The 14,209-nt window shown below is 38.8% G+C and overlaps 1 protein-coding gene across 3 annotated transcripts in view; it reads left to right on the top strand.

The window, feature by feature from the left end:
* Nucleotides 1-14,209, top strand: part of LOC136438211 (phosphorylase b kinase regulatory subunit beta-like) — a 55,236-nt gene that overhangs the window by 16,142 nt on the left and 24,885 nt on the right. For 2 of the 3 annotated variants that reach the window (XM_066432967.1, XM_066432965.1), the window contains exons 4-18: nt 178-285; nt 450-646; nt 1,103-1,166; nt 1,726-1,821; nt 2,939-3,033; nt 4,050-4,152; nt 4,682-4,739; nt 5,174-5,254; nt 5,680-5,835; nt 7,891-7,994; nt 9,354-9,406; nt 9,706-9,799; nt 10,203-10,286; nt 10,504-10,608; nt 14,017-14,132. In XM_066432967.1, coding sequence (XP_066289064.1) covers nt 178-285; nt 450-646; nt 1,103-1,166; nt 1,726-1,821; nt 2,939-3,033; nt 4,050-4,152; nt 4,682-4,739; nt 5,174-5,254; nt 5,680-5,835; nt 7,891-7,994; nt 9,354-9,406; nt 9,706-9,799; nt 10,203-10,286; nt 10,504-10,608; nt 14,017-14,132 — 1,514 coding nt within the window. Of the gene's footprint in view, nt 1-177; nt 286-449; nt 647-1,102; nt 1,167-1,725; nt 1,822-2,938; nt 3,034-4,049; nt 4,153-4,681; nt 4,740-5,173; nt 5,255-5,679; nt 5,836-7,890; nt 7,995-9,353; nt 9,407-9,705; nt 9,800-10,202; nt 10,287-10,503; nt 10,609-12,085; nt 12,169-14,016; nt 14,133-14,209 lie in introns of all 3 variants that reach the window. The other variant, XM_066432966.1, reaches the window with a different exon arrangement.

Here is a 14,209-nt window from a genome sequence, read left to right as displayed (position 1 = left end):
TGACCATTTCCAAATTTTATCCATTTTATCCTGTAAATAAGGGCTACCTTGCAATTGTCTTTATTTTTTTTACGTGGATGTCTAACCTTCTACGATGTGTGGACTTATTGTACGTGAGCATAGTCTGGGTTGTCTTGTCATGTTTTGTATACCTGCAGTTCTATGTTGTGTCTATAGGTGGAGCTGTTTAAGCAGGGCCAAGAAGCCAGGCACTGTCTGCACTCAGAATTCCACTGGCAAACTGGAGATGCTCTGAAGACTGACAATGAAGCTAAACATCTCCAGGTGAGGTCTCCAAGTGTACCAGGAGAAAATCTGTCTGACAATGATTGGTCCGTGTTAAATACGCATCAAGTTTGCAACATTCCCAATTCTCCTGATTTAGAGGTGTTGGCCATTAAGCTGCTTTAGTCAGGCTACTGGAGATGTGATGTTTGTTGTTGTCCCAGATCGACGCCCCGTCCCTGTACCTCCTGTACCTGGCACAGATGATCTCGTCAGGACTGCAGATCATCTACACCACTGACGAGGTCAGCTTCGTACAGAACCTGGTCTACTACATAGAGAGGGCCTACAGGCTGCCTGACTACGGGGTGTGGGAGAGAGGAAGCAAGTATAACAATGGCAACTGTGAACTACATACAAGGTCAGCATTCGGTAATGAGTTTGGTCCCTAGGGCTCCCTAGGTTTTTTAGATATTTTGTACTTCCTTCATCGGGAATGTTTTTGGCATAGATGCAAGGTGATGAGCACACCAAGAAGGCCAATTTTTTGAAAGACAATATATATATATATATATATAAAGATGTTTTTCTTATAGCTCCTGAAAGTATTTCTGTAACCTTTTGTCAGGCCTTGTCAAGCATATAATCTTCACCCATAGGCTAAGATTGCTTAGAGGATACTTGGGGAGTTATTGAGTATTGAAATGCTTTTTGATGTCAGCAGGACTATAGTGGGTACTTTATCGTATACTGTGAAGTAACATGCATTTTTTACTTCCTAAAATTATCATCTATTGGAAAATACCCCCCCAGTTTAGTCGTCCTATAGATGAATAATTTGTGCTGACATGTCTGTCTGAATGTTTCCCCCTCCCAGTTCTATTGCCATGGCTAAGGCTGCTTTGGAGGCCATGAATGGATTCAACCTCTTTGGAAAACAGGTACTAATTCTATCTTAATACATATTTTTTATTTTGATTGTCATGAAGCTGTTTTTGATTGGTTGGTTACATAAATTGAGTGTTTAAACCTTACATGATAAGCTCACTGAACAGGTTGTATTACATGTACATGTACATGTGTATTTTTATCTTGTTTATCATAATTAACAGCATTTTTGTCCCAGTTGAGAGTATAATCTTTAGTCACTACATTTCATATCAGTCCACAACAAATTGTTTTCGTGGTTCTTGAATCAAAAGAAAAATACCTGGAATACCAGCATGAAAACAGAGATTGGGTGGAAAGTCTGTACCTTATTTGGTCCATGTAGTTTCCATGGAGTGAGTATACAGTCGGATTCAAATTATCCTCCAAGTTTGGATGTTGTTGTCTTGATAACTTTTGTTTAAAAAGAGAACTATTATTCTGTATTCTGTATCTATATAGCCGGTACAACGGACATTAGGCATAACACACCAACTTGGGAAATGACTTGACATAATAGCCCTATATGGAGAAGTCCTTGATGATGAAAAGTCAACTGTGATGTTTGTCCAGGGTGCTTCGTGGTCAGTGATCTATGTGGACATCGATGCCCACAACAGGAACAGGGTCACAGTTAGCACCCTGCTGCCACGAGAGTCCAGCTCAAAGGTTGCACATCTCTTTAATTACATTATCATCATATTCTTCAGGCTGTGTTTCACGGCCTTCCAAGTAAATGTACATGTATACTGTAAGTGTAGTTTTATTTTACGTTTACAGGGACTGAATTTTGCAGTGGGAAAAGGGTGGTGTTTGCCGTGTTTTGAATTCATGGTGAGCTAAAGTAAAAGAAACAAAAAAGTCCAAGCTAAGCCTCAGTTGCAGAAATGCACAAAACAAAGTGCTGCTCCCTACAGCGACCTTTTATTTATGAGTGCACACATCAATTCTTCTGCGAGAAGGGTCTATGGTAGTGCACAGGGAAAGCGAGGAAATGGTTTTGAGGGTGCAGATTTGAGTTCACATTTCTCATAATCTGCTGCAAAATGACATTGAGCACTAAAATGGCTGAAAAGTTAAAAAATTGATATGTTTTCGGTGAGAATTGATTTTGGTCCATCGGGCTATTATAAAAATCTAAGTTCATGTTATTATGAAAATCTCAATGCTAGGATTTTCTTTATAATTGTCTTGATTATGCCTAAACGTTTTCTCTTTCTGACAATGTCAGTAATGATGGAAAGGCTAATCTTTACATCAGGACCCAGGCATATTCCTGTCTAAGTTACATGTTGTATGTCACACTGGTGATGGGTTTAATTCCACATGAAAATGCCAAATTTTGTGCGTCATTTTTAAAGATCTTTTTTTCCCTAAAATATACTAAGATTGGAGAGGTTGAAGAAATTGAAACTTGGTTGTTCTTATAGCTAAAGGGATTTCCCATTCCCATATCATATACAGTTTTTTTGCTTCAGTATAATCCCCAAAGAAATACATGTATGATGATGCATGGAAGAAACTGTCGCTAGACTTGAGGGTGTCAGACCCACAATAAACTGGGGTGTGCTTCCTTGTGATAGTCGGGCGGCTTCATCGGTGGCTCTGGTAAAACAGAACACTTGTGATGAGTTTGTGCTGTGAGGTCACTGCAAAAGCCACAATTAACATAGAAACATGCGAACATCTCAAAATTTAAAGAACCTTGATGATCTTCAGGTCATGAGGTGGTGCTCATGTACAAAGTAGCAGATTAAAGATAAATGTGTTTTGCTTTGCCCTACAGAACACAGACGCAGCCCTCCTGTCTGTGGTGAGTTTCCCTGCCTTTGCTGTGGATGATGAAGCGCTGAGGTATCGCACTCAGGATAAAGTCATCAGGTACATCCATGCACCAGTCATGCTCTTACATTCTAGGACTGCGGAGGACTTAATCATGGCAAATTAGATACAAGAATTTTACTATCATGAGTAAATTTTCCGTCAGAATTTACATTCAATGAATTGCCTATCATATAGTAACCATTTTCAAAGAGATCAATTACAAAAAAAGATCATTGGGAATATCAATGGCTTTAACCTTCTCCCTGCTGCCTAACTCTGTAACCAATGGAGACTTGGGTGCCAGACGGCTACTTCAGAGTGCTAAAGGTTAATAATCAACAGATATAACAGAGGGTTCCATAACTTTGACAGTACCATAAACGAGTTTTACTTTGTCTTATTATGCAGAAGAGAGCTGTGTTGCTTTTATCCACGGTGCTGAATAAAGTCGTTCAGAACCAAACTTCATGTATACAGCTGTCATCTGAATGAAACATAGTCTGTGTATAGTTACCCGGTTTTTGCCCCACCAAGAAGATTTGGCAATAAACAATTGGCTATGTTCGACACAAAGTCATTGCGTTGTGGCAACTCTTACAATGTCATGAATCATATTCAACAATCGTCATGCAAACTTACTTATTTTACACAGGCATCAACCTACATGTATACAAAACACAAAAAATGGAGTCTTTCTTAGTTTATGTCACAATTAAAGTGGCCTCTTTCTGCCTGTTTAGATTTGACTATGGTTTATTTTATTTTGTCATATGTTTACAAAAGATATGATTCAATGTATTGAACACCACTTGAGATTCATTCAACACCACTTGTGGGACTTTTATGGCATTATGACATCATAACCGATATAGAATGGAGGCTTCTGGATTGGTCTATGCCATCTGGCTATGTGATCAGTCTTCTTGATACACTCTACAGTGTACATGTATACCTGATGCTACATACCAGAAAGACTATTCTTGTTAGAAACATGATGTATAGTTACAGTAACAATGTAATGAATATAAGCTTAAGTCATGTATAAAATCTCTCCATATGATATTGTTGTGTAGAAAACTGCAGGGACAGTATGGGTTTAAGAGGTTCCTGAGAGATGGCTACAGCACTGTGTTGGAGGACAAGAAGAGAAAGTACTACAAGCCTGCTGAGATTAAGGTGCTGACGAATACTTTATTGTTGCTAGGACGTGATTAGGGGAAAGGAGGTTTTCATGTTGATTTGAGTTTAAACTCAAATTCTGCAGTACAGTGTACAATCCATGTTGGCAGGGTCATCATTTTAAAAAACGCAAAAATAAAACCACCATCAACGAGAGTCACTGACGAAAAGTAGTGGATGCTACTTGAAACATCTGACCGTTTCCAAAATCAGATTCAGTTGCTTGATGAACTGTTATTTGGCGTATCGTATTAACTTCATTTACGCACCGTCAACGAGATTTACAAAAATCATATCTCAGTTTCTAGCATGACTTTGCCTGCATAGGAGGTCATGCACGCTTTCAAAGCTCTAAAAATCATGATAAGAAAATGCTCAATAAAGATGAATACAGTTCCCTTCATTATTATATTATTTTTATTACATTATTATAAAATGTAGTCTCATTGATTATTATTATTGTGTTTAGTTATGATGTACATTATATAGTTCTAATTCTAACAATAAGATATTTCCATTCCTGCAGTTATTTGATGGAATTGAATGTGAATGGCCAGTATTTTACATCTACATGATTATTGATGGTAAGTACACAATGTAGATACAGGACCTTTCCTGGCATACCCTTGTTCGTTTCTTCCTTAGTTTATGGTCCTAGGCCACACTGATCACATGGAGGACATTCACACGAACATCATTTTTAATCAGTTTCTCAAAAATCGTACAAAGAACCTGCAAAATGGACATTCATACAATGGCATGGATTGCCAAGAAATGGATACTAATACAATGGAATGTTGTTTTTCTCTTGTCATTTTTTGCCAATTGTACGAGTACAACTTAGCTTGGAGAGTACAGTAGTTTCATTGATGTACTATATTCTGTGTGTTCAGTAATTTGTTCAACCTATTCCTATACCAGATGGTTAATGTAAAAATTCCTTTGACTTGTAGTCCCTTTAAATGGGTAACTAGTACTGTGTCTGACAGACATCCAGATTTTTTTGACCTTTGAACAGGTGTTTTCCGTAATAAGGAAGATCAAGTAGAGAAGTACTGTCGGATGTTACAGCCGTTACTGCAGGATAAGGGGGAGCTCGGTAAGTGTGAGTCAGTAATGCTACAGTAAGTACTGATACATTGTACTTGTACATGACACTGTACAAAAGAGTTGCAATGATATTACTACTGTAACAGCTTTTCTTATAACTTGCAGGTTTCTTTTTATATATCAACAGCCATGGCAAAAGAGAAAAAGAACCAGGTGTGATCAAACGAAATAGTATCATAAATTAATGTTTTATGTTTTTTAACTACATTTCCATTTCCTTTCTGCATATATAGTACAGTTGCAGTTGCTTCTTCACTAAAAATTATTATGTCCTTCCTATTTACAATAATAACACTCAAAAGCACCTCTACTTGAATGTGTTCCACTCCCCAAAATTTGCTACTTGCTATATATAGCCTATGATCAGAATGCATAGTAAACTGTAATGTTGTGTAACTGCCTGTCCATGTGCAGGTGTGGTGATCCCTAAGTACTACTTTGTGTCTGAGGAGAATGTGGAGGCTGAGAGGAAGGCACCGGGCACACAGAAGAGAGTTGCCAGTGACGAGGGAACTAATGGAAAACTGTTCCTGTGGGGACAGTCCCTGTACCTCATAGCCTGCCTGTTAGGTAAGTACAGGAACATTGTAGGGACGTCCCTGGAGCTCAGCTGATGGCAGCATCACAGTTCAGCTCCTGGTTTGAATTAGTTGGTACTAGTTGGAGACCCCGGTTAAAATCCTTGGTTATGTCTCACTGTCTAGACCCATCTTTTAGAAGGGATGTAAAATGGGGGTCCTGCATTCAAGGAGGTGCCTCCAGCATGTTAAGGGGGCACATGAAACCTATGTGCCACTAGTATTACATACATGTATGTACATGCAAATATACACACTTTTCCTGTTCTTGAATATTTCACCATCCAAAAACATCCATTCTTCCGTCTCAAGGTGTTTGTTGTAAGGTAGTGAAATTTTGACGTTTCATTGAGTTTGCAGGCTATTTTCAAGTAAAGAAACATTTTTGTCATTTTAGCTGTCATCATGTAATGTATCGTGGGGTCCCATAACTTCGACAGTACCATAACTTCGAACTAGTTTTACTTTGTCTTATTATTCAGAAGAGAGACATGTCTGTTTCTATCCACTGTGCTGAATAAAAACGCAGAGAACCCAAGTTCATGCATATAGCTGTCGTCTGAATGAAATACGGATTTGTGTACAGTTAACTCATTTTTGCGCCACCAGGAAAATTTGGCTACAAACAATGGCTACGTTCGACGCAAGTTCATTGCGTAATGGCAACTCTTACATAAAGAACAGTCAACAATCGGCACGCAAACTTTATTGTTTTACACATGAGGCATAAAGCTATACAAAACACACAAAAAACGTCTACGTGTTCGTTAGTTTATGTCGCGATTAAACTTGTCTTAAATAACAAAATAACCCCGGCTTCGAACGCCCTCCCCCCTTTAAGTCACGGCCATTCCGTTAACCACGATTTGAATGTGATGCTACAGTGTTGACGTTTCACGGTCCCCCTCTCTAAATCACGTACGAGCTAGTGATGCTCCAAAACCGCAAATCTTATTAATCTAGTTTGAAACACGTCAGATAAACTTGCATTTGATAAGTTCCCGTCGGCAGGCTTGCACATGGTTCCACCAGCAAACGCATTGATGTTGCAAACATGTAACCTAACCCCGCATGTTGATTGAAATTGCAGGCCGCTTTGCTTTGATGTGGGCGGCACGGGTCGGTGATCTCTGAATGCATAAACACGAAGTTCATTGAATGTAAATGGCGATTTCTCATTGCTTGCTCAAAACAAAAATCTAGAAAACCATGAATAGAGAGATCTAAAAATAACTGATGCTGTTGTTTAAAATAAGTCGTCACTTTGTACCGAATTGACTGAAAAAACAAGGGAGATTTGCCGCGTACTTTCTGGTCACTTGCGGTGCCGTGCCGAGTGCAAATGTCACAATTTCAGTTTCCGGTGTAACAATTCTTCCCCGGCAGTTTGCGACGTACTTGTGGCACATTTGTGGCATTTGTGAGTTCATGTTACGGGACCATTTGTATGAAATGAAGTATCTACTCTCATTACCATACGAAAGAACGGATCGTCAACGTTGACCATGCTTGGAACGCAACAAGCGGCGTAAACAGTCGCTAAGTCACAGCGCGCCCCGCATCGGTGGCATCTTACGCACGGTGAAAAAAAAATTTACCACAGGGAAGCTGAAGTTAGTTGACACAAATTATTCTGTCTGTTTACTGAAAATCGTGCCGACAAATTAAGGAGAGACAAAGGTATTTGTATGTCGAAGTTACGGTACCCTGATTAGAATGGAACGATGTGGAACGCTATATTCATAACAACATTCTTCTGGTTTTACCGACTGAGATTATAGTGTGAATCGTGCATGGACGGTGTAAAATTAACTCGACAACGGAAAATCCTTAAACACCGCCATTCTAATTTATCATTCGTCAAAAGGCAACACTTTTCAGACAACCAACACTGGTGCAATGCGATGTCGAACTCGTAAATTTACGTTTGCAGTTATGGGACCCCACGTTATATTGTTTAAAACATGGTAATGTACTGGTCCAAATCTTTGAGTCAGGACAAATCTGAAGGTCTCGTCTGGTCTAACCTTGTCATGTCCCTCACCAGTGGAAGGACTGCTCAGCACCAAAGAGCTGGATCCCATAGGGAAGAACCTTCCTCCAGGGGAGAGGAGCAGTGTCAACTCCAGATACTCCTCCTTCAGGAGCCAGGTTAGTTAACTCACATACAGGTCAGTTAACTCACATACAGGTCAGGTAACTCACATACAGGTCAGTTAACTCACATACAGGTCAGTTAACTCACACACAGGTTAGGTAACTCACAAACAGGTCAGGTAACTCACAAACAGGTCAGGTAACTCACATACAGGTCAGGTAACTCACAGGTCAGGTAACTCACACACAGGTCAGGTAACTCACAAACAGGTCAGTTAACTCACATACAGGTCAGTTAACTCACACACAGGTCAGGTAACTCAACTTACAAACGGGTCAGTTAACTCACAAACAGGTCAGGTAACTCACAAACAGGTCAGGTAACTCACAAACAGGTCAGGTAACTCACATACAGGTCAGGTAACTCACACACAGGTCAGGTAACTCACAAACAGGTCAGTTAACTCACATACAGGTCAGGTAACTCACATACAGGTCAGTTAACTCACATACAGGTCAGTTAACTCACATACAGGTCAGGTAACTCACATACAGGTCAGGTAACTCACATACAGGTCAGTTAACTCACATACAGGTTAGGTAACTCACAAACAGGTCAGTTAACTCACAAACAGGTCAGGTAACTCACACACAGGTCAGGTAACTCACAAACAGGTCAGTTAACTCACATACAGGTCAGGTAACTCACAAACAGGTCAGTTAACTCAACTTACAAACGGGTCAGTTAACCCACAAACAGGTCAGTTAAATCATATACATGGGTCAGTTAACAAGCAAACAGGTCATGTAACTCACAAACAGGCCAGTTAAACTCGCATAGAGGCCAGTTAACTCACAAACAGGTCAGTTAACTCATACATGGGCCAGTTAACAAGCAAACAGGTTAGGTAACTCACAAACAGGTCAGTTAAATCACAAACAGGTCAGTTAAATCACTAACAGGTCAGTTAAATCACAAACAGGTCAGTTAACTCAACTGACAAACATGTCAGTTAACTCACATAGAGGCCAGTTAACTCACAAATAAGTCAGTTTAACTGTTCTCTCAGACTGTTGAGTTCATTACTGTCTTAGTTAACATACTGACTCTGAGGCAATTTGGGTTCTCAGGCACTACTGTCTATTGTTGAATTAGAGTTTGGAAACATTTCATTTGTTTTTGCTCGGTTTCTTCTTCTTCACCAAACAAATAAGGTCACCATAGTTACTGGAGGTGTAGCAGATGATGAAATAATGTAGCAAGTGTCAGGACAGAGCAGGACGGGCTGGTCACCATATATGTGAGAAAAATCAGTATTATGATTAACATCAGTTGAGGGAGAAGGAATAGGTAGACATTATGTATTTGCTTCAAATGTCTATTTAAAAGTTGTTTTTTTTCTTGTGTTTCAGAGCTATGTGTCTGACCAGTCCATCCAGATGGTGCTGATTGCTGAGAGTACCAGGTGAGTCAGGTTATAGAGCTACTGTAACAGTACAGGCCATGTATCATCATGTCATGTGTGTCTGACTCTGATCCGCCTCTGGTGACAAGATTGAAAATATGTCAAGTCAGTTAATTGTTGTGCTGGTGTCCATTAAACACCAAATTAAAGTCAACTGACAATAAGTTTGAATAGATACAAAGTATAACTGAAGACAAGGTTAAACAATGTTGGTATCAATAAAATGAAATAATAGTGAATGAAATTTGCTTATGTTGAAAAAATGAAGCAGAAGTCTGAAGTGCCATGCTTGTGTGCAGTCTGCAGGCGACCCTGGCCATGTACGGTATCCAGACTCAGACTCCGCAGCAGGTGGAGCCCATCCAGATCTGGCCGCCAGGAGAACTGGTCAAGGTGAGCCCCGGGGAATCACCACAAGGCACCCCATTCTACCTCCTCTGATCGCTTCTCCCCAGATAGTCTGGCACCTGTCCACAATCAGCCAAGACGTCATTAATTATTTTTAGAATCAAATACATTTACAAGAGCAGTGCAAAACTGGAATGAACTTTTAAATTCCTGTACAAATCCTGTCAGCAAATGTATTGCAGTGAGTTTTGACCTACACAAGAGGAGTGTAATAGGCTATGTAGCATGCCAGGTTTTCCACTGACAGCTGTTTGTCCAAATGGCCGAGCTAGGAATTAAGGAAGTAGCATTTTTCCTGGATTTCAGCAAAATACAATCATGTAACTGTACTGTGACATTCAGACTGATATATTAAACATAAACGTATTATTGTTTATCACAACTGCAGGTTTATGAGTTCTTAGGAGTCAATAAGAAGCTGGGACTGACAGGAAGACCTCCCAGACCTATTGGATCCCTGGGAACCTCCAAGGTAAAAGTCTGCATGCTGTAAAACTAAAAGAACATCTGTACACCAAGATGTGATGCTCTGGCATGTTGGTATACAATGTTCTGCTGGTTTTACAGATGTCTTAACCGTCTGCCTGCTGCCAGCCCTGAAACCACAGTAAGTTTTGTTCCAAACGGATCCCTTGGCAGGGAGGAGGTTAATGATAGATAAAAAAACTGTGCTGTTGTCTGTTTTCCAGATCTACCGTATTCTGGGAAGGACAGTTCTCTGCTACCCGCTTGTCTTCAACCTCAGTGACTTCTACATGTCACAGGACATGTCCTTACTCATCGATGACATCAAGGTATCTAGTATACCTTCCATGTACAGTTTTGATGAACAATTTTCACTAGTTTTATACTGTGTTGTGTTTCTTTTGATTTGCCTGACCTAAGGGAGAACACAAAATACATGTACTATATCTCACATAAATCTAAAAAAAGGAGAAAAGTCAGAATTTCAAAAGTTTTCAATGTCTGCTATATTTTTGTCCAACCATTTCATGAACTTTTTGTTTGATTTTAGTTATATGTTTGCATCAATTATAAGTTTTAGCAGGAGGCATTGATTTTTGTAAGATTTTCTTTTCATTCAGTCCAGCCTGTAAAATGCTTGTGGTCAGACAGCAGACACTTTCTCCTGTGGATCTGTTTGCAATCGTGCATGTTTGCCTAAGATTAGGATACAGTATGATTCTAATTCATTGTTGTTGATTTTTTTTTTTAATTGTGGAAAAATTGTGGCCATGTAGGTCTGTGAGTAATTTGATAGCACGTGCATACTGACCAAAAATTCAACGTTACATCTGACAATTTGTTTTTGCTCCTTTTTCTAACATTTTTCCTCTTTGATTTCAAGTCTGTAAAATATTGTTTAATCATATGTCAGTGGGTGTGCAAGTAAACAGCACTTCCAGCAGTCTGTAATATCTGACAGTGTTGTAATTGCATAATATCTTTTTTTGGATAAAATGTTTTGTTTTGACCATGACCATGACATTTGTGTAACAGTCACATTCACTCTACGTGTATCTGTGGAATTTGTCTTGTGGAAGGATTATTTCAGGACTGGTCTAAAACTATTCATATCAACATTTTCTTGGATTTAATCTAATTAGGGAAGAAAATTTCTCTTGAACAGTCCTTTTGTGTGCAAGTCTTTAACCTGAAACTTCAACTCATCTAAAATGCAGGAGCAAAATTAGTGTTTTGTTTGAATTTTTGGTCAGTATATGATTGACATAATTATACATACCAATGCCAGTGAATAATTTTGTAAAAATGAGTACTCACATTGAAACGTTTTTACCTTTTTTTGTCTGACGGCTTGCTGTGGTGCTGTCTTGGCATCAGGTAAAATGCTGGCTTGTTTTTTGTGTGTGTGGAAAGCAAGGAGGTAAAATAGAACCTCCTTGGGTAAAGTGATCATTCCCAGTTCTAGTGCAGGTATGCCACCTAGCAGGTACCATGTTATCTGCAATGTTCACAACACATGAAACCAAAAGCCAATAAACATGTGCTAAGTTGCCACCTTAGTAGGATTTTTTGCAAAGTGCGGGCCCAATTTATTACATCTTCATATTGGCAAGGTTTCCTTTACTTTGTGAACATTAATCTTTTTTTTACTATTATTATAATATAATATTTAGAAGAAATTTGGAAGTAAAAAAAAAAATTAAGTTATTATTGATTTTTTACATTCCTTCTAGTTGGCATATCTGTTTTGCCTGAAAACCCACTGTGGAATGCTGGAAATAGTGTGCGTAATGTGTGTGTTTGTAGGACCATCTTCAGTTTGTTAGTACCCGTTGGGAACTGTCAGGACGCCCTACTTTCTGTGTCCTCCTGCGTGATGAGAACATCAGGTAAAATTTCTCTTGCTGTCGGGACAGAGGATTTCCTGACTGTCTCACAGTAAATTTTCACCATGCAAAAATACATTTTTAACCCAAGAACTCAAGGAGAAACATCCTTCTTTTGTGCTTGATTCCTGAATATCTGGTCATAATGCTAAACAGTCAGGAAATCCTATGTGCAGTTACTGTAACTGTTTATGTCTGTCTACTAAAATTCAACATCAATGATTGACACTGGACTGCTCTAATGTATGCAATATGAGCAGAGAACCATAAAGAAATTAATATGTGCTATGTCAGCCTATCATTTCTTTAGCATCATGTTATGTTATTTTCATGACTGAAATAGATCAAAAATAGTAGTCCATCAGATTCTGTTAGCTGTGCCGTCCAAAAGAGTTAAATGTTGTATTGTTGAGCTGTGGGACGAGTGCACAGTACTTGGTGACTATTATGGTGCTGTAGGCTGAATACATGTGCAGGATTTCTCACTTTATGGCTCTCTGTAACTTGTAATTGTGGTTGCCCTGCTTGAGCCTTGAAGTAAGTGTTTGGTAGCGACATACATGTATTTTCATTTTGTTTTCAACAAAGCACTTGCATCCAAGAGGTTCTGATGCCAATTGCAAGTTCCTATCTTTTATGATTCTATTCTATTACATACATGTACATCTAGATATCTTGCCTTGATTTGTAGCAACAGAACATTGAATAACATTTCAACATTCAATTTGTTTTGTTAAAACTAAATGTAACAAGTCATTGTTTTCTACCCTAAGGCCACACCAATTTAATTTGTTGCTTCTTGGATTTTTCAGAAGAAAATTGGAGCGACAGGGCAAAAAAAAATTTTTTAAATTTTTTTGCAAATAGTCTGGGGTGAAGATTAGGGTTTACATAACATAAAAAATAAGAGGATTATTCAAATTTCAGCTTTGTATGGCTCATTTTATGCAATGCACCCCTTTCTTTTACCTACATGTAGTACTATATTTCAGTAACAAAATTACCATTTGCCATGTAATGTATGGATTGATATTGAGAAATACCGGTAGTTTTAATGAATGAAAAATTATAACTTATGATCAATATGACCACACTTTTTAGGTATGTGCAGGTCTTTATAATCTATTTTGGTGGCTATCGAGTTTTACAACTAAACAAATAGTAAAATTGGGAGTAAAAATTTTTGATTGGTGACTATTTGTGAATAGTGACCCATTTTTTTTTTCAAAATGGCAAAAACAGGCCAGGCTATTCCGAGAAGCAACAAATTAAATTGGCGTGGCATAAACATTGCAATGATTCAGTGTACCAGATATTCAGTTGTCTGATCCAACATCAACCCTCTACCTCTGACAGGTACCCTTAGACTGCCACATAATGATTTAAAGAGCATCTACTAAAGTTACAATTTTGATGCTATTTGGCACTTCAGATATCCAGGTGTTCAAGATATTCTTGTGAAGGATTTAGTAACTTTTTATTTTTTTAAATGTGATTTGAACTTGCTCGTAATCATTTCCTAAATTATGCCAATTTTCATGTTTTTGACATGCCCAAATTAGAAGAATATTTGCCCCCAAACTTGTAGCAGATGAAAGCTATTTTGAGGGGTTGTGGGACAAGTACTATCACTGTGCAAAATATGAGCCAAATCTATTTTTTTACCTCTGCCACCATTGTTTGATCCTTACAGACATTTGTTAAGAATTACTAGTTTGAGTGCCTCAACCCATCAAATCGTCACATGATTTTGTCATCCTCCATTATGTCTGCTTCAAACATGGTCTCCTGGGCTCAAGTTCTGGCAGCAGCTTCTAATCCATGTTCATGATTATATGGTGTCATTGTCAGGACCACCTTTGCATAGTGCGAGATAGTTGGTGCATGGATACCGTGGCCAAGTTTGGTCGCAACTCCGTATGTGCCCGCCCCACACAGTGCTTTTATCTGAAGGACTACATGATAAGGTATTATCAGAGGCCGGAGTGTTTGCCTTGTGATGTGGATGTGTTGTATTTGTACGGTTCACTGGATGTGTGCAGTG

Source organism: Branchiostoma lanceolatum, chromosome 7 (genome assembly GCF_035083965.1).
Source record: "Branchiostoma lanceolatum isolate klBraLanc5 chromosome 7, klBraLanc5.hap2, whole genome shotgun sequence".
In the NCBI taxonomy this organism is placed as follows: Eukaryota; Metazoa; Chordata; class Leptocardii; order Amphioxiformes; family Branchiostomatidae; genus Branchiostoma; species Branchiostoma lanceolatum.
Note: the sequence above shows the minus strand (reverse complement) of the source record. Positions and strands in the feature narration are given on the sequence as shown.